General features: G+C 43.7%; 1 protein-coding gene across 3 annotated transcripts; it reads left to right on the top strand.

Annotated features, from left to right (window-relative positions):
- The first annotated feature begins 1,726 nt into the window (after positions 1-1,726).
- Positions 1,727-15,092, top strand: atp6v0a1a (ATPase H+ transporting V0 subunit a1a). 3 transcript variants are annotated; one of them, XM_068578205.1, is made up of 22 exons: positions 1,727-1,854; positions 3,009-3,181; positions 3,902-3,980; positions 4,141-4,238; positions 4,328-4,456; positions 5,230-5,309; positions 5,957-6,083; positions 6,178-6,260; positions 6,351-6,444; positions 7,942-8,154; positions 9,161-9,311; positions 9,553-9,692; positions 9,845-10,011; positions 10,118-10,208; positions 10,448-10,566; positions 10,667-10,883; positions 10,971-11,078; positions 11,177-11,284; positions 11,878-11,895; positions 12,356-12,473; positions 12,604-12,775; positions 14,214-15,092. In XM_068578205.1, exons 2-22 carry the CDS (start codon positions 3,065-3,067, stop codon positions 14,305-14,307), a joined length of 2,523 nt encoding a protein of 840 aa, XP_068434306.1. In that variant the 5' UTR covers positions 1,727-1,854; positions 3,009-3,064; the 3' UTR covers positions 14,308-15,092. The 3 variants fall into 3 exon arrangements, with proteins under 3 accessions (XP_068434306.1, XP_068434305.1, XP_068434307.1); XM_068578204.1 differs by having other exon boundaries at positions 11,851-11,895; XM_068578206.1 differs by lacking the exon at positions 11,878-11,895.
- The last annotated feature ends 5,093 nt before the right edge of the window (positions 15,093-20,185 follow it).

Below are 20,185 nucleotides of genomic sequence, written 5' to 3'. Positions count from 1 at the left end.
TACAACCAAAACTCACTGAACTCTCAACCGAAGATGAGAACAAAAGTCTCTGGATTATGTCTGAGTTAATTCCAGTCGTCTGTATTTATTTGCATCGGAGGAGCGCTTCCACTTTCCACCAGCATCCAACGGTCCATGTTCAGCTATCTAGGAAGAAACACGATCTATGTCTCCATCCGGTGGATGAATCAGGTCCCTGCACACAATACTAAGGCATTAAGCTTCAATACAGCCTCCAAGTGCAAATTAGCTTTCTTGCAATGGGAACATGTTAAAACATCTGACTGATTGTTTTTTTTTGTTGTTTTTTTCAAACAAAACCAAAGCACACGTACTAAGATGGATTTGAATAATGAATTGTTTCACTTCTCTAAGAGAATGAAATGAATGAATGAATGAAAAGTACTTTATTAATCTCCAAGGAGAAATTTTTTAAAACTATGGTCAATTTCGCTGTTCTACTTCTATGTCAATTAACATAAAATTCAGTTTCAGTGAATGGTATACTGGAGCTTGGCCTGGCACTTTACACACACACGCACACACACACACACACACACACACACACACACACACACACACACACACACACACACACACACACACACACACACACACACTGCTAACACACTGCTTTATCTAAACATGTTTAATACAATGAGCTGCAAGAGTGGCTTTACAACAGCTTCACTTTGAAAGGCATGATTTTTTATTGGAGTTTTGAACTGGAGCTGCAGGACAAAGTCCAGAATAATTGTGTGCTTGCCCTGAGCGGCTGCGACTGTTCTAGCACGATATCCCTCTGCTACAGCAATGCTAATCCAGCTATCTGCTGCAAGCCAACGGTGAAGAGGTCCAGGATGTGTGTGATAATCAGGCTCTTACTGGGTGAAGAGGAGCAGTGGGGTGAGGTCCGTGTCTTTATGAGGAGACGCAGAGTAAAGATGTTTACCTTTACCATACATTTTGTTACCTGTGTCTTTGATCTAGTTTATTGACAGAGACGTATTTAATGCTGTTTAATTCTCTGGTATGTTGTTTTATTTGCAACCGAGTTTTATCATCTTGTATCATCCTGTACTACTTGTTATATTTGTGTCAAATAAATAACTAAATAAAACCTATTCTTAATAAAAATCTTTTTTTAAATGTAAACTTGGCCGAGAGAAGTCAATCGATTGCACAACAAAAATTATACATTATATATATATATATATATATATATATATATATATATATATATATATATATATATATATATATATATATATATGTATATATTCAATGTAATATCTAATACAGTTAAAAAGTACATGTCTCTGGTATTTAATGTTTCATTTGCAACACAGGCGGGTCCGCCTGTGGGCCAATACAATAAATAGAAACACCACAAAGTAACATAATATAAATAGCCGCAATATCTCACCATAACACTTAGTTAGACCATGAGGGTCGTGAGCCAATCAAGTGACAGACACACGCTAGTAACTCGGTTTATTGCTTTTGATTTTCCTTAAAATAGGGTTTTAAATATGTTTTTCCAGTACTAGAGGTGGCCTCCGGTTATGGGTGCTGGGGATATGGTCTATGGTAGCACATTTTAATAGTGTGGCGTTGGCTTGGGTTTATTCATACAATATCCTCCGTACATGCTATCACCACCAGGAGGCAGTAGCGAGGCGGTGAGCGCGTCAACGGCTGTGAAACCTCAAAGATGAAGTAGAAGAAGAGGAGGAGCTGTCAGCTGTGAAGAAACGACCACCAGTCCACAACAAACAGCAAAGCGGACCAGGAAGGAAACAAGGGAGGAAACCAGAGAGGAAACCAAAGAGGAGATATACGAACGCTTTAACAGTAAGGCTGTTAGTAACACTGTTGTTTCATTATACGGTGAATAAATACTTTTGTCATTATTGTTCGCTCAGTCCAATACTGAGCAACAGGTGCGCTAAATTAGCGTTAGCTCTCTCCTTCGCCTTACACACTCTCTAAACTAGTTAGGAGGTTATTAACTGTAACGTAAGGGAGGTAACGTTACCTAACAACATGACATCAGAATAAGTGAATATTAACCCCACTTTTGTTACTTCTCTGTCGTATAATGTCAGTGTCGTAACAATAAAGTTGCGCCTATACCTAAAGCTCGCTAATCTGACTAGCATCCGTCAACTTGTTGCCGCTAACGTTACATGACGTCCACGCTCGCGCTAATTAACGTAACTAAGGTGATCGTGTGTCTCCGCTCACGCTACGTTACTGCATGTTGCGGTGTGTAGAGTTGTTGGATCGATGCCCTGCTCGCCTTGACAGTGTCACGTTCATTGGTTTATCCATTAACTACATCGCTACCTGACGTCGGCTTTGACAGGCGAGGTTGCATCGACGTTGGTCTGGGAACTACGAAGCTACTTTTTTACTAAAAGGTCAGATACTTGTTCTCAAATAATTAGTTGTTATATACCAGATGTCCTGGTGTTCTCTGTGTGAACGCTAAACCAGTTAGTATGTTGTGCGTTGAGGCAGAGAGAGGCTTACTGGAGCTACTGGTCACATGCTGCCTTGTAATCCACAGATAAGCTTGACATGATGGAGCTCTGCTGTTCAATCAGTCACCTTTTGTAGGTGCTAAAAGACAAGTGTTACAGAAAACAACATCATAACTAGATTGACTGTTAATCTTCAAATTGCATTCACAATGGGAATTAAATATCAAATGACATGTCACTTCAAAGACCTCCTTAATTGCAATGGTGCATAGAGAATAACATTCCTTCACCTCATCAGATCAGCACGAGGCAAGACAATTATACTTTTTTTTTCTTCTCTTTTTGTCACATGCTTCTCACACTTGTGCTAAACTAACACACAACCGGCCTCCGTCATGAGTAGATTCTCGACACCAGCGTGCAATGCAGAGACACATGTTGAATGTAGCACTTCTCGTGTCTTGAGAGAGGTGGTCTCCCTTTTAGCGTAACTAATTGTCCCTTGTCGACGTTGACGTTCAGTTTCCAGAGGTTCAGTTTGATTCTGAGGGTGCGGAGCAGTCCCGTCCTTCAGCAACATGGGGGAACTCTTCAGAAGCGAAGAGATGACGCTGGCTCAGCTCTTCCTCCAGTCAGAAGCCGCCTACTGCTGCGTCAGTGAACTGGGGGAGATTGGGATGGTGCAGTTTCGTGATGTAAGTCAACTGTTGTTGTGCTCTGAATCATGATTGCGTCGTCGTCTGTCTGCCATTTTCATGCTCAAGTCATCAGTAGTATTGCTGTGCGAGTGCATACCAACAGCGTTGTGTTCATCATGTGCTCACGGCTGAGCCCTTTATTCCACACGAGAGCCCATTGCTGACGAGCCCCGAGGGGAAGCTTTGTGCTGGTATATGGGATGGGCTGTGCACCAACAATGGCATCTTAATTGCTTTTATTGGTTTATGTATCCTCCACCAGTGGAAACAATAACATTTTCAAATGACGTAGAAAAGGAATTGTACACTTTATAAAATACTTCTTTTTTTTTTTTTTAAACACACTAAATGTCATCAGCTTCCACCACAACATCCACTTTTTTGAGTGAGGCATGGTTTGTGTTCTCTAATGTCATTCCAAATAAGTCTGAAAAGGACAGCCTGCAGTATGCTTCTGAATGATAACTGATCAAGCCACTGATAACTGATCAAGCCACTGATCTTTTTGATAAGGTAGTCCAAGGATAACTATGCAGAATTTGAGCACATCATTCAATAATTGATATTGGAGCAGCTTCGGTTTCTGATGTAAGGGGGTGTTCTTGGTTTTGCACCCATTCTGTTTTGGAGGAACATTTTTCCCAGTCAGGTTTTTGTATCGATGTGCTGGTGCTTTACCCTCACTTATGTATTTTTTTTGGTGGGGTGGTTTTGCAGCTAAATCCTGACGTGAATGTGTTCCAACGGAAGTTTGTCAATGAAGTGCGACGATGTGAAGAGATGGATCGCAAACTGAGTAAGTGAGCACACAAATATCATGCCAAAGCTATCGCTGCCCTTAGGAGCTGGAAATAAATACTGCCGTTATAGGATCCCTGGATGACAATACATGCTGCCATTCGGTCTCCTTCACCACAAGTTTAATTTATACCCTGCACACTTTTTATCTTTCGTAGGGTTTGTGGAGAAAGAAATAAAGAAAGCCAGGATCCCAATAGTTGACACAGGAGAGAACCCTGAAGTCCCTTTCCCAAGGGACATGATCGACCTGGAGGTGACTGCTTTCTCTCTCTTTCTCTCTCAAGATAAACAGGGAGCTACATCTGTGACCTTTTAGTGACCCCTCTGTATGTCTCAACACAGGCCACATTCGAGAAGCTTGAGAATGAGCTGAAGGAAATAAACACCAACCAAGAAGCCCTAAAGAAGAACTTCCTGGAGCTGACCGAGCTCAAGCACATCCTGCGTCGCACACAACAGTTTTTTGATGAGGTCAGCTTGACTTGTGCACATAGGCCTTGCAAAACAATGTGTTCAGGTCTTTACGCACATTGCGTTGGCCGTAGAGAGAAGTTGGTCTTTTATAATTGTTACTCGCTATGGTTAAAACCTGCAGATGTATTTAATTAAAAAACGCAACTTATTAATGTTTTTATATATTTACTGTGGCAACGGGAAAGAACAACAATGTTTTAGTCTAAAGGCAACTATTTCTGGTTTGCATTGGTGCAATTCAGATTGACACACACACACACACACACACACACACACAGAGGAGCATTTATTGCTGCTCTATCTGGCCTAATCTGTTTCACTCGTGATTGTTTATAGTGGCTCACATGGTCTCGGCCCGTTTACACAAGCCAGTCACATTAGTTAATACGCTGTAATTCCACTGTTGTATAATACTTGACACAGATTTTTACATTTTTAATTTGTCTTCATTTGCTGAGGTGAAGCCTCGCCTGCTCACCTTTGCTCAACATCAATTCCACTTCATTACCGTCACATACAAAACTGTGTTGACACACAACAGGAAGTAATGTTACTTTGGGCTTTAATTAAAGTGAATGATTGAGCCGAAACATAGCGACATGTTTATTCATTAACTGGAGTCACAAACACAGGCCCTGGCTCTTTGTTTTTCTCCTGTTGGAATCTCAACGTTCATGTAAAAAGACTGTTGGATGTTTTCTGCCACCAGTATGTATAAATGTATGTATAGGAATGGGATACGAGCTAACGATTAACTGACTCTGGTGCAGATGGAGGATCCCACTTTACTGGACGAGTCAAACACCCTCATGGAGCCCAACGAGCCCAACCGCATGGCTCTCCGACTTGGGTGAGGCTGCTTTTGTGGTCTTCTCTCATTCAAAAGGATTAATCTTCACTGTGCAATTTCTATTCTCTGCTCTTCTGCCATCTATGTATTAAAACACCGAGCCAATCACTTGCCACCCACCAGCTCAGGCGGCCCGGCTTAGTCAGGCCACATAGGGCACTTAAATCTACTCGCAATGCTCATTTACAAATGTCATTTCTGTAAGTGTGGACATTTCAGTCTGTGTCGTCACTGTGATCAGCTCTTCCTCAAGATGCACGCTGCACTGTTTTCTGTTCCGGGGGAAAAACTACATGATGCTGTTCTAGACAGTCTTCTCTCACTAAAAGGCATTTGTTGCAGAGGTTTTTAGCCTTCCATTTTATATTTTGTTGAGTAAGTGATTAATGTTACTTATGATTCACACAAGGATCATTCCAGATGTTCAAGCAGAAGCAATGACCAAGGCTTTATAGAATATAGCCAGAGGCTATATAAAAGTACAATCATTATAGTTGGTGAGGCTATACAATGAGAGACATAGTAGTTAGCAAGTTTTCTGTCATTCACTTTTAGCTTCTCTTTACAAGTACAAGCTCACAAAGTTGTATTCATACCAGCTCACGTAACTAACAACAACAGTGACATAAGTTTTATCTCTGTTACAGATTTGTAGCCGGAGTCATTTGCAGGGAACGTATTCCCACATTTGAGAGGATGCTGTGGAGAGTTTGCAGGGGAAATGTCTTCCTGAGGCAGGCAGACATTGAAGATCCTCTGGAGGACCCGGCTACGGTCCGTACCGTCTGAGTACCGATGTCTCGTTGGTCAGATGTGAATGCCGGTTTCAGTGTTTTTATCAAGTCCTAACGGGATGATGTTTCCACAGAGCGACCAGGTCCACAAGACTGTCTTCATCATCTTCTTCCAGGGAGACCAGCTCAAAAATCGTGTCAAGAAGATCTGTGAGGGGTAAGTGACTCGCCAACATTCAGTACACTTTTTAGGACTTTCTCTCGGCCAGCAGATCCTTCAAGGTGCTTCTTCCTCTTCCGCCTTCAGGTTCAGAGCGACCTTGTACCCGTGTCCAGAAACTCCCCAGGAGAGGAAAGAGATGCTAGCGGGGGTGAACGCACGAATTGAGGACCTCCAAATGGTAAAAACACTGGCAGGGAAAACAGCTGCACAAAGATGACTCATTAACATCTTTTTTTCTGCCTCATCAGCAAAATATTTGATCAGAAATTCACTGGAAAGTGTCCGTCAAGTGAATTTCACAAGACTTCTAACACACTGACGCAACAGTTTATTCTCTTTTCATTTTCATAAGAGTTGCACAAATGACGGCTTGCATAATTCATGTCCACAATAAGATGTGGGCCTACTCGTGTGTTCACCAGCCACTGATGTAAATCATGCCAGAGACAGTGGAGGGCATCCAGAACTTTTCACTCTTTGAACAGATGCTGTGTACTGTAAATCTGACAATTATTTTTAATACAGGCATGGCTTCACATCCTCACGATAAAACATGTTTTACATCGCTTGTATGCTGGTAAAACATCTGCTTCAGCCCAGAGAAATGTCCTCCAGCTGACATAATCTTTCCGTCACGTTGTTGTCGTCGTGCCTGCATTGTCAATTAGACTCCTCAGTGACTTGTTATCTTGCGAAAGGTAAAGCACCAACTGCTCCCAACTCCCTTTAGCTTTGCAAATTGAACCCTCTTGTGTGTTTGTCACGCGATATCCCAGAGATCACACTTGTTGTACTGGCTGGGCTGCAGTCTGTGAGAAGTGAATCTCTCGCATGTTGCAGACGGTTGTGTCAGGTGCTCTGCTATTTTGGAATCACTGACACATAAACTGCTTGCATGAAACAGATACTTGCTTTGTTTTGCTGGTCACTACGTGGGCAAGAGGCTGAATGCCAGACTGGCATGAATGATGAGGAATATCAAGCTATTCGGACAGCAATCGGCTATGGGTTGGTCATTAGGCCTTTCGACAGCAGGCGAGATCGTGCCTTTAGGCAGGCGGGGCAGAGCTTAGATATCCTGCTATTTGCTGATCGTGGGACTCGGCTTTAAATGTGAGTCACAGCCGCATACTTGAGAATATCCTATATCTCTTTCAGGAAAACCTAATGGATTAGACAGCCTGTTGCTCTTTTATCATATGACTTACTGCTCACTAATCGCACCCGTAAATGTAAACCTTGTCTATGAATATATGACAAGGAATATGAAATTCAACGCTGCTAACTTTAGCGGCCTTTGCCGTCTGACATTATAATTCACACAGCTGTGACTTTGTATGGCTGGATTTACGGATGAGGAATGTCTTTTTAATGGCATGTTAGTTACAGTTGCACAGTGGGTCGTCCTCAGATCCGCTTGTAGTTCATAGAAAAGCACAGGCCTTACAAACATGGCCGAAAAAGGTGTTTCTGGCTCTCACAGCGGACATTTGTCTTGTCATTTATGGCACCAACTGAACTATAAAGATTGTCAATCTTTCTACAGTTACCAATATCTAGCAGAGATTATTTACTTTTGAACACATTTTATTAACCAATGAGTTTTTAAACCTGTTTTGAAATGACCAAGATGGACAAACAAAATGACCACCGCTGCTCTCGTGTCCCTCCGAAGGTGCTGAACCAGACGGAGGATCACAGGCAGAGGGTCCTGCAGGCCGCCGCCAAGACGGTCAGAGTGTGGTTCATCAAGGTGAGGAAGATGAAGGCCATCTACCACACCCTCAACCTCTGCAACATCGACGTCACCCAGAAGTGTCTGATCGCTGAGGTGTGGTGTCCCGTCTCTGACATGGACTCCATCCAGTTTGCTCTGCGCAGGGGAACGGTACGTAACTGATCGCCAGGCAGTTTATGTTCAAGGAAAATATGTTGGTTCAGCTCTTACAGCGTCTTTAGACAAGGCCTCCCTCTTATTCTTACTTATTCCTTAGGCCATGTATTGAATGTAGCAGAACCGGTTTGTAACAACGGTATGACAGTATGTTTGCAGTGTACAGGGGTGCAAACTTGTTACCTTTCGGTGAATTTCGCCGTTTTGAAATCAAAATATGTCATCCACATGAATTGTGGAGATCCTGTTGTGTGCCCTGTGTTTTGAGTTAGTTATGCAGTCGCACTCGAGAGAGGTGTGCATGTTCAGGTTTAGGAGAACATTATTCCAGTGTTTATCTTGGACTAACAGTGGCGTCTCCCCCACTGTCCCCTTTTTCCATCCCTGATGAGTTTGCACCCTTGAGTATACTGTAGCTTTTTGTTTTTACTCACATAAAGTTATCTACTGTGTCACTGTGGTGAACCCAACTCGTCATGCATGTTCCACAAAACAAGAAGTGAAGAGTTCCAAAACCTCTTAAAGTGACGCCCGAGCTGGTGGCCAAGGAGGTGTTGAAAGAGACCGTGCAAAACGGTTCTAACAACAAAACAAATGACTGCAGTGATCAAAGCCAAACGCTGCACTCATTTTTTGGTTGCAAGCGTGTCCTTTTCTCTGCTGGGCAGTTACGTTATCGGCCGTCACACTCAACTCCCCTGGGGTTGAGGAGTTCACCACCAACTTTAGCACGCTCCTCATCATTAGCCATACCAAGCATGACGTATGGGTAATGTCGGCACAAGACACTAGTTTGTCTTTTAGTTTTGCGCGTCTTAAAACCCGACGCTGTACTGCATCAAGGTAGCCTCCAGCGTTTTCTGCACATCATTTTCTTGAAAAGATAACTAGGATTGTGCACAATATTTCCAGGCTTTGCCTGGATGGTTGCAATGTGCTTGCAGTTCAGGTCTTTGAAAGGAAAAAAGTGTGTGGCGTGACGCTGTGCTCTGCGCTTTAGGAGAGGAGCGGCTCCACTGTGCCTTCCATCCTCAATCGGATGCAGTCTAAGCAGACCCCGCCTACCTTTAACAAGACCAACAAGTTCACCTCAGGCTTCCAGAACATTGTGGACGCCTATGGAATCGGCAGCTATCGCGAGATTAACCCAGGTAAGAGCGTGTCACATCTTCCTCTATCCGTCCCTAACCCGTAAGCCTCTGTCTGTCATCACATGTCTGTGTTGTCATGCATCTGTTCAAGCAGTTGAACCTTTCGCCTGTTCACCCAGCTGCCTGAGGCATTAAACGTAACTGAAAGGCATGCCTCATCACCCTCCGTCACATGATGTTTATTGTGTTGGTTCACCTGCCACACTGCCCTCCCCTCATGTGCCTGCCCCCTTGTCTCCAGCGCCATACACCATCATCACCTTCCCCTTCCTGTTTGCGGTCATGTTTGGTGACATGGGCCACGGCGTGCTCATGACCTGTGCGGCCCTGTACCTTGTGTTGAGAGAGAGCAGGCTGATGGCCCAGAAGAACGACAATGAGGTATGGACCCCACCATGGCCATCCCATCATCCCCACACACCACCCTTACTGGTGCTCCAGCTGTACCGAGCTCCTGTGGATTTCTGTTCATAATTGCAGGGATGCAGTTTTTGGAAACCCACTTGTATATCGTGTTTTTTTTTTTGCGGCAGATGTTCAGCATGGTGTTTGCGGGGCGCTACATCATCCTGCTGATGGGAATCTTCTCCATTTACACTGGGATCATTTACAACGACTGCTTCTCCAAGTCCCTCAACGTGTTTGGCTCTGGCTGGAGCGTCAGGCCCATGTTCGACGCTAAGCTGGGGGCCAACTGGACGTAAGTGTCGTTGGCAGATCTCTGACTCTGAGCTGTAACCCAGTGGCTGCTGTTGGTGCGCAGAAACCCACGACTCAAAAGTGAACTGTGCTCTCATCCTGGTCAGGTTTGCAACACTCGAAGGCAACAAGGTTTTGCAGTTGGACCCGACCATAGAGGGAGTGTTCAAAGGGCCGTACCCCATCGGCATCGACCCGGTGAATATTTATCTTTTGTAGTCTGTTGGTTGTTGTTCCATTGCATGCTTTCAAGCCTCGTATTGGCAAATAAATCATCAATAATGGCCTGTTGCCGACTTCGACAAGAAATAATGGGGACACTAACATTGACCTGTTTATTGTCAATGGATTTAATTTTTAAAAAAAAGGAGAAAAGCCACTCGCAATAAAAGGGTGCTCTTTGAACACTCACTTTCTTTGACCATATTCTCTCTCAGATATGGAACATTGCCACCAACAAGCTGACGTTCCTGAACTCCTTCAAGATGAAGATGTCCGTCATCATGGGAGTCATCCACATGCTGTTTGGAGTCTCCCTCGGGCTCTTCAACCACCTGTGAGTCTTTTCGTCCCAGCATTAATGCTTTACAACTCTTATTTATTTGTCGCCTTTTGGCAAACATGCAAAACGCGTGATTGTTTGTGGTCCTCCACAGGTATTTCAAGAAGCCGCTGAATATCTACTTGGGATTCATCCCAGAGATCGTCTTCATGGCCAGTCTGTTCGGCTACCTCGTCATTCTAATTTTCTATAAGTGGCTGTCGTACGACGCGGCCATATCCAAGGACGCTCCCAGTCTCCTCATTGCCTTTATTAACATGTTCCTCTTCAACTACAACGACCCCAGTAACCAACCGCTCTACAGAGGACAGGTCAGACACCCTTATTAATCGCATCCTTTTGTCCTGAAAATAAACCACGGCGAATCAACAGCTTTTCTTTCTCTCCTCTCCATGCAGATGGCCATACAATCACTCTTGGTGATAATCGCCTTGGCTTGTGTGCCCTGTATGTTAATAGTGAAAACTCTGGTTCTACGCCGACAGTATTTGTGGCGGAAAAACCTGGTAAGGTTCATCAGTGGTTTGACCTGAAATAACAGCTTGTTCTTCAATCCTAATTCCTTTTTTTAAGTCTAGTTTTCTCTCCCCGTCGTCTGTGTCAGGGCACAGCTAACTTTGGAGGCATCAGGGTGGGCAACGGGCCCACTGAAGATGAGGCTGAAATCATCCAGCATGACCAGCTCTCACAGCACTCTGAGGAGGAGTCTGAGGTAACACCGTCTTCCAGCTAATGGCATTGCCTCCCTCTTTCTCACAACACTGGAGAACCGGCAACCCGGCAGTTCAGTGAGAGGGGGGGCGGCGGTGCTCAGGTTATCGGATCTCTCTCGAACCTTTTGAATAATTCAGTCGTCGGCCACAGTTGGAAACCGATGCCTCGTGTTTCCACTTGCACTGTGGCAACGAACACAATCAATATGGATGAAGCAATGTCATTGAGAGATTACATCAGTTTATTTTTTATTTCAGACACTTTTGTGTTCTGTTGCTTTTAGAATATTCAGACTAAATACACTTTTTGTGAAAGTCTGACCTCTTGGGTTGCATGTTGTAAATCCTGAAGAGCTTTAACGCTACCAGTAAACTGTTGCGTTTCTGTGGACCTCTCTGGTTTCATTCTAAAATACTACAGCTGCACATGTTTTCCTGAAAAGTTCACCCTCTTCTTCTTTTATAGTGAGTAACCGAATTCCCCTGTTGCTTTGTTTTTTTTTTCTGTTGGACTGGTGTGTGTCTGTCTGTCTGCCCATCTGTGTGTGTGCTGTCAATAACCAAGCGTTGCCTTTTGTCAACTGCTGTCAAGGCCCGCGAGGAGGAAGAGGTAGGACAGGAGCTCAACCGCACTTCCACCCTGCAACCCCTATCCCCTCCCTGTCAAAGTGCATGTCTAGCAGTTCTGTCTCTTTCCGCTCTTTGCCGTCAACCATTGCCTGCTGCTCTTAGCTGCGTGTACGCAGGTGTGTTAGTCGGTGTGTTCCAGGAGTCACTTGTTGAGATGTGGGTCGCAGGGATTCCCCAAAGTGTTTCCTTCTAGTCCCGGTGATATGCATGAGGGCTCAGCGGGGGCAGCTGATACTTTGGGTCAACAGGGTCCTAAGACGACGGCAACTCTTCTAATTTAAGAGGCTTTGCTCATCGACGGTGGCTAACTGCTTTCCCGTTATTTACCTGAATGATCACGCGCTCACACAATGAAGCAGACTGCTCCTGTGTGGCCCTCAGGACCTGGAGTAAAGATGTCGTTTCTCTCGAGATTTTAACGTTCCGTGTCTATCCCGCAGTTTAACTTTGGAGATGTGGCGGTTCATCAGGCGATCCACACCATAGAGTACTGCCTGGGCTGCATCTCCAACACGGCCTCCTACCTGAGGCTGTGGGCCCTCAGTCTGGCTCACGCACGTAAGACACCCCCGCCCTCCCTTTTCAGTGTCAAGGTTTGAATATATAAACACACATTTGTTCAGAGAAGCGAGGCATGCAGTCCCAGCGTCATCCCAGCGCTGACATCTGTGCTCTCTGACCCACACAGAGTTGTCAGAAGTGCTGTGGACCATGGTGATGCACATCGGCCTTTCCACCGGCGGCTTCGCAGGTTTCATCGTCGTGACCATCGTCTTTTTCTTCTTCGCTGTTCTCACAGTTGCCATTCTTCTCATAATGGAGGGCTTGTCCGCCTTCTTGCATGCGCTGCGACTGCACTGGTAAGTCGAGTTATTGTTTTTTTTTGTTTATCCATTTAGTTCAAATGAGTGTTGATCTGAAACAAAGTTCCTGGATGTGGTATTTAAAAAAGAGGACTTTACTCACGCCTAATGATCGTGAGCATTGTAAACTACAGCTCTAGAGCGCCACCTGCAGGTAAACAGATGCAAGGCCACTGCTTCTGTTTGTGAGCAGCGACTTCAGCCAAAGAAGTAGATCCTGCTTAGTTGACCAACAATATCAGACATACTACACGGAAAACACAAATCTCAGCAATAATAAAGTAAAACATCAGATTCAGAGGATCTATACGACATGCTCCCATGTTTACTTCCCATACTTACACAGTTGACACATTTACTAAAAAACTATGCAGACTTGTCACCAGACTAGCTTGGTGTTTTAACCTCTAGTGCTCCACCAGTACCCATCAGAGCCACAGTGTGACCGCCAGTCAACAAGGGCGTGCCCCAATTAGAAGTTTGCAAGTTGTAGTTTCCCGTGGTCCGCTCTCCTTCCTGGCCTGTGGCCTGCAGTGTTATGCTTTCCCATGTCTTGCTGCGTGTATGAGGCAGCCAAACCGCCTGTGACTCCTTGCTCGGCCACAGATGAGCCTTTGTTGTCCCCTCAGTAATATCTTTATTCGGCTTTGCCGGATGTCACGCCGGCTTTACAATCCACTCGCTCATTTCCAGAGCGTGCCGGTGTTACGGCCACTCTTCTCTGTAATTACCCTTTGCACGGGAATGCTGGGTGAATGCTGGTGCTTTCACCGCATGGTGCGACACAAGAAGGTGCCGTTTTGAATGCAGGGAAGCTAAAATACAAAACACCCGATCAAATATTGTCGTTTCAGTCACTGCATTAGGACATCATGTGATTATGTAATGTCACAGGTAAGGCCTGTTTTAAAAAGTAAAGGAGGAGAAAAGTTACGTTGCCCCCCCCTCATATTGCTCACCTGTAAAGAATCTTTTTATATTCAACACTAAATGGCACAAGTTTGGATTTATTCCTGAGCATTTATTGCAAGAAAAAATGCAGACGCTCACGTGCGGTAATGTATATGTATTTTTTAACGACTTTACCGACCTCTGCTCTCCAACACCAGACCAGACTATGGAACGGCAGGTATTCACGGGTGCTCCGTTAAAAGGTCACCCAGCCGCTACTTAGCGCCGGTCTTTTTAGAAATGGAGCCCGATCATTTTCCAGAGGGGAAGAGGCTTAAGTATCTGACCCTGGGACCGAGTCCAGGAGCAGGGGATGTAGACGGGGGTGTGTTCATGATGCAGACTGTGGAATGAAGAGCAGGGGTCACGCGCTAGGACTGCTCGTTACCCAACCGGACCGCCATCAGCACCGTGTTATCGCATGAGAGGCTTCCTGCTCATTGTGTTGCTTTGATTGAACCTTTTTGTTGTATTTTCTTTACAGGGTGGAGTTCCAAAACAAGTTTTACATGGGCCAGGGCTTCAAGTTCCTCCCGTTTACCTTTGAAACCATCCTGGATGGCAGTTTCGAGGAATGAGATGAGACCGCTCTTCTTCTTTAATGGATGGTACTCATCTCTTGAGAATCTGCGTGGTGTTGACTAGAGATTTGTGTGTTTGTGAGATGCAGTGTCCATGAGTGACACTCCACAAGATCATCTGTCAGACTGCCATTTATTCATCTACTCACAAATTACCATTCATTCATTCATTCCTCAGAAAACTAGCGCTATCTGTAATCTGTTGTGTGTCTTGTCTTAGTGAAGTCATTTTCCTTTCAACTGTGTTATATGTAGGTTAATATTATTTATGCAAATCCTTTCTTTATAAAATCTTTTTTTTTTCTTTCTTTCCTTTGTTGCATTTCCATCATAAATGAGGTGTTTTTGTGCGAGTGTCTTGACTGATTATGTTTGACGCTTATTCTGAGTAAAGTGACAGAAATGTCGGTCACTTTAGTGTTTACAGCTTTCCTGTCTCTCTCCACCATGTCTCTCTCTCTCTTTCTTCACTTCACACACAGAGCTGTAAAGGTCCAAAGGGAATACAGTTAAACTTCGCATGTCAGTCAGTGGAGAAGAACATTAATCCTGCGCAGTCGCCATGAATGCCCTTTGTGTCACGTGATGTGTTCTCTGGCGTTCTGTGGCAACAGTGTGCTGATTATTACTTCTACTCTAACGTTTTAAATGTAATCGTCTCTCTTGGACCAGAGTAAGATCAGCATATAGCAGGCACGTTGAAATAAAACTCAATCCTCCGAAATCATTTCCCACTCGCATTCATTGTGTGTCTCCGTGTCAATAAATTGGAAAGATCTTGATTAAGTTGTGGTTTTATTTTCCTCTTATGTCCATTCTCTTGTCAATCTCCATCTCTCCTCTTGGTGGCGCTATTGAACAGGCTCTGGCATTGCAGCGGCCCGTGAGAACTGAGTGTTGTGTTTCCCCAGTGTTCGTTTCGTTGTAATCAAAGCACCTACAATTGTCCATGGCAGATGAATATATCTTGAGTACCTGCTAAACTTTGTCCCTGAAATATGATCCTGGCCATTTAGTTGGCTGACGAAAAGGAAATGGCCCATAAGGGCACTTGTAAGTAGATTTATAGTTATGTATTTTGTGCACAATGGGCCTTTTCTTTAACATGTCGCTTATCATTGTTTTATAGTCTGGATTGGTTCAGTCTAGCCGTCTGCAGGCAATCCTGTCCTAATGAGAAGTATCCACTTGTGTCTCCACCCACGCTGAGAGGGTTTGATTTTCTCTCTCCTCAAAAGCAGCATTAAAAAACATTTATATATTTATATTCTGTAGTGGGAAAAGAAGTACTCGGATCTAAGTAAAAGTAGCAATACCAGTGCAGAAATACTCTTAATACAAGTAAAGGTACAAAACACCCACTCAAAGTACCAAAAGTTAACATGCATGATTATATAATAAAACAGGTAATAAGATAATACTTTATTGATACGCTGGGCCGGCTCCCCAGCACGATATAAAGCCAGGACAAGATTGACCAATACTAATTATCCTATAATATTTTTATTCTGCTGGGTTGCTCGTCCCAGCGTATTAATAAAGTATTATCTTATCGTAAGACTTGTTTTGATACATAATCATTTATTTTTGGATTATATTCTGTATTACAAATCTCCAAAGTAACGAAAGTCATCACATATACAATTTGGTACTAAAAATGCAGTGGCAAATACATGAGTCTCATATTTAAAGTAGCAGCATGTGATTCGGCCTTTAACAAAACTACAGTGTGACGTATGAGAGAACGCTTCCTTGAGGTTGAAGTCAGCGTCTCTGAAGGCGCTTTGAGAAACCTCACTCTTAAAACCTTGAGCCTCTCTGGGATGAGGAACATCATGTTCTCTATACGGCATATCTTTCGAGGGGGTCGGCGGCTATTAGCCACAACAGCCCAAAGTAATAATATAGCTCTGTATTTATCTAACTTTGTTTTTGGGGACAAGCTCATTTAATTTGATATTTCCCAGCGTGTCACGTAGAACCAGGGGTGAGAGCAAGCTTTCATAACAGCCCGAGAAATCCAGTCCTGTTTATACTTCCCAGGACTTTTACTCTGCAGTTTCAAAGCATGGACCCCAGCGAGACCGAGCTTTTCTTTTGCTCCTTTATCGAAGGCAAACGTTAAGTGCACTTTAGTTTGGCAGAAAACTGTCCCGAGGAATGTTGTGTTTCTCGTAATGTTAAAGTAGATTTTTTTTCTTTCTTTGGGGAAACAGAGATGCTTGTGCAGCTGTTCCAGTGCAGCAGCCCTCGGTGTCCTCTCGGTCCGGCCACTGACCAACATGGGTTTGGGATGTTACTAGAAACCGCTAATTATCCAGAAATATCACTGTGATGTTTTTATGCACCGAAATACTGCAAAGAGAAAACCCATATCGTATTGTGTGTGAAAGGACGATGCCGTGGGATTTCGAGTCTCTGCAGTCTGAAGAACGCAAACTATCGTACGCAAAATTGTGATTGGCCACATGACACAAACATCTCTGTGGGATGATGGAGTTATGAGTGGGATTTCTTCCCCCTCTTTCTAAAGCACTTGGCATAATATTGATGTTCTTTCTCTTCTCTTCTGTTTTCCACCCATACATATTTTCATGAAAAAAGTGTTAGACTTCCAGGTGATGGCATTTTTTAGCATCTTGCGTAACAGTACTCCTGTTATGAAAGAAGTCATTAATATTGTGTGACATAAAGTCCTTTTTCAAGAGTTAATAATTACAAAGTATGAATATATATCACCTGAAAGCATTCACAAGAATATGGAAAAGCTATTCAAAGAAAAGTCAACTTTCCCCATACTAGTCCAGTTTTAAATGAATTTCCACAGTTTACCCAGTATTTTATACACGGACACACACGCACGCACGCACGCACGCACGCAAGCAAGAGACGACTACTAATAGTCTACAAATATGCTAGCGGCCCTGTAAACCTGTACTTTGGCACATCCTTGAGCTAAATGCTAACAGCGTGCTAACAGTGACAGTGCTTGCATGCCGATGTTCAAAAGCTACAATGTTCTCCATCTTTTAGCTTTTTATTAGCATGCTAACATTGGCTATTTAGCACTAAACATGAGGTACAACCCAGATAATGGACGGCTCAGGTGAGTCTGGGAGAGCGGAAGCAAAGGGCCTTTCTACACCACTGGGATTATATTACCAAATCTACAGATTAAACTATTGTTCAGTTCAACAGTTTTCCACGACCTGTCTGACCTCTGGCTATTGTTTCCAGGCTTATTTTTTTCACACTCCGATTTGGCCGATTACATCAGGAAGCTTCAGACAATATGAACAATTTTGACAGTCATGACAATGTTATACACACACACACACACACACACACACGCACACAAACACAGATCACAGATCTCCATAACTCTGAGGAAGAGAGTTGCACAACACAAAAAGAGGAGGAGAAAGGGAAAAAAATCAAGTGACAATCCCATTAAAATATGTGACAGCTGACCTTTTCGCTAATGAATTTTTCCAGGCACCAAGAAAACTAGAAATATTCCTGGAGGCAAATTCCACTGAAAGGGACATGTTTACTTTCTTCTTTGTTCCAAAATCTTCAATCACCCTGACAGAGATCGTCATGCTGATAAATCAACAAGCGGCAGCGAGCACTGCCAAAACAAACCTAATAAAAGAATCCATAAAAAAGACAGGTGTCAGCCTGAAATATTTCAACGGCTGTTGGACGAGCTCTAATAAACGATATTCATGGTCCCCAGAGGATGAGTCCTATACTGACTTTGACGATTCCTCTAGCACCACCATGAGGATTTTTGTGAAATATTTCGTGGATTGCCATGAAATATTTGACGCGGAAAATTGTGTTCCATCGCAGTTTGAGTTGTGTTGGAGCTCCAGCGTGCGTTTATTGAGGAAGATTATACTTTTCCATGCATGGGCCTGAGGTTTATTACTCATATCCTGCCATTCACTCCTCTCACACATGTGTTTGGACCTCTCAGTCCTGATAATAGCTGTTCTCATCAGCGCGGCCATTCAAAACAGCAGCACCTGAACGCTCCCGTCAGCCGACTGTCTGTGAAGAATCGACAACCTCCTCCACACTCGGTTATAACAGAAATATATTTTCTTCATTTCCTTGATTGAAATAACTTTTCATCTAGTGCCTTCATTAAGTCAAAATGTAATTTGGCCTACTTCAATTTATGACCAAATACTTGCAAAACGTGTTACGCATCAGTTTCAGGTGCACGTTGTGCATTTTGTAATGAAATAATTTTGCTTTTTAAGTTCATGGCCTTTGTAATGCAATGGTTAGACTTTTGGACCACAGTTTGGGATTCATTATTGTATTATACCCTAAACCTTTATTCAAAACAGCAGCATAAACTCTCAAAGTTGATATACTTGTTTTATTACTGTTTTCATTTCATGCTGATAAGACACAAGGAGGTTGTCATAACGTTGCTCAACACTAAATGCAACGTTTAACTTGCAACAACACAACAAATACTTATATAACCAGTTCGCATTTTGGTCATAGAGGTTTTGCCCAAAAGATTTGACCCTTTATGGAATAAACCATAAACCCCAACGTTCCTGCTTCAGCCTGATGACAGGCAGCCTGCAGGCTGAAGGTATCCGACACAGTTTATTTCTTCTGTGCAAAATAGGTAACGCTACAGGACAGCCTTTTGCAGTAAGTCACCACTTTCATGTTAATTCCACTTAAAACCAGATAATGTCCAAACATCTGCTGCCCCCTCTTGGAAAAAGAAAAGACCCTTCAGCCTTCAATAAGCCATGTATTCATCAGGGCCGTATGAGCGGAGCCATGCAAAGCCAGCAGCAGTGTCAATCACAGAAACAGAAGCTGCACAAAAGGCTGTTCTTCATCAAGAAATAGTTGAGCTGACATGTAGTTGAGTGTAAAACCACAAATGGTTGTTTTCACGCTTCTGTTGGAAGAGCGCCGGAGCTCATGAGTCTGTCCTGCAGCTCCCAGTCATTTGCTCATGTGGTCACACGAAACGTAAACTGTCAGGATGTTTGCTGGGCTCCATCTCTTGCCCTCTGTCACTGTTGGGTCAGCGTTTTTTTTTTTTAAAACAACAAGGTTGTGCATACAGTTGCTGAACCTCTGCTCTCTCCCATCTGATCACACGGCACCTTACTTATACTGTACAAGCAATCACAGACCTCAGGGCCGACGTCTCGATCAGCAAGTAATACTTACGATACATTAAGTTAATGATTTAATAAAATGAAAGTCATGTAATTGTGGATCATCTCCATACTAGATTATTGTACCTCATATATGTGTGTATGGTTGAACTTGTCTTTTTGTATAAGCACACACTTTGAACATACATGAATAATACTATTAGTATTTCTATTCTTTATCTCTCATACATTTCTCTTGGAAGTTTGTTTGCAGTGCAAGAGAAGGGCAGACATATTGGAGGACGCAGCCAAATAATAATTCATGACAGACTTGACGTCACAATGGCCCTGACTTCATAAATGATGTCCAGGGACAGCCTGTCAGACGCACAGGCGCTGCAGTCGAGTTGAATCTCTGTCATGGAGATTGTTCTGGGTCAAATCTCCATGAACTCACAAGTTCACATCGAGATGGAGAACGTGCGCCGCCCGGCTGCGGCACCCGGCCTCTGTCGCTCGAGACATCTGCCCTTTCCCAAACTCCCCGACCCCCAAAGCAACTGTAGGCCTTCACCCGTCAGACTGGGGGCCCGTTCCAGACCTGAGAGGCGTCTCACGTGTCTGGTACCCCACATCGCCAGTGAGGTGGGCACTGCAACGTGTGTGTGTGTGTACGTGTGGCACTATTGAATGTGTGTACTCTATGTCGGCAGATTGTATTGTCTGTTTCT

This window comes from Clinocottus analis, unplaced genomic scaffold, assembly GCF_023055335.1.
Source record: "Clinocottus analis isolate CAN_PGR_092001 unplaced genomic scaffold, fCliAna1.0.p SCAF_16, whole genome shotgun sequence".
Taxonomy (NCBI): Eukaryota; Metazoa; Chordata; class Actinopteri; order Perciformes; family Cottidae; genus Clinocottus; species Clinocottus analis.
The sequence above is the reverse complement of the archived record's forward strand: the minus strand, read 5'-3'. Positions and strand labels throughout refer to the sequence as shown.

Excerpts from the sequence above, each read along its gene's own strand:
- atp6v0a1a (XM_068578204.1), top strand. The coding sequence starts at position 3,065 with ATGGGGGAACTCTTCAGAAGCGAAGAGATGACGCTGGCTCAGCTCTTC. Across the intron at positions 6,084-6,177 it reads CTCTGGAGGACCCGGCTACG|AGCGACCAGGTCCACAAGAC; the intron begins GTCCGTACCGTC and ends ATGTTTCCACAG. Across the intron at positions 9,312-9,552 it reads CTATCGCGAGATTAACCCAG|CGCCATACACCATCATCACC; the intron begins GTAAGAGCGTGT and ends CCTTGTCTCCAG.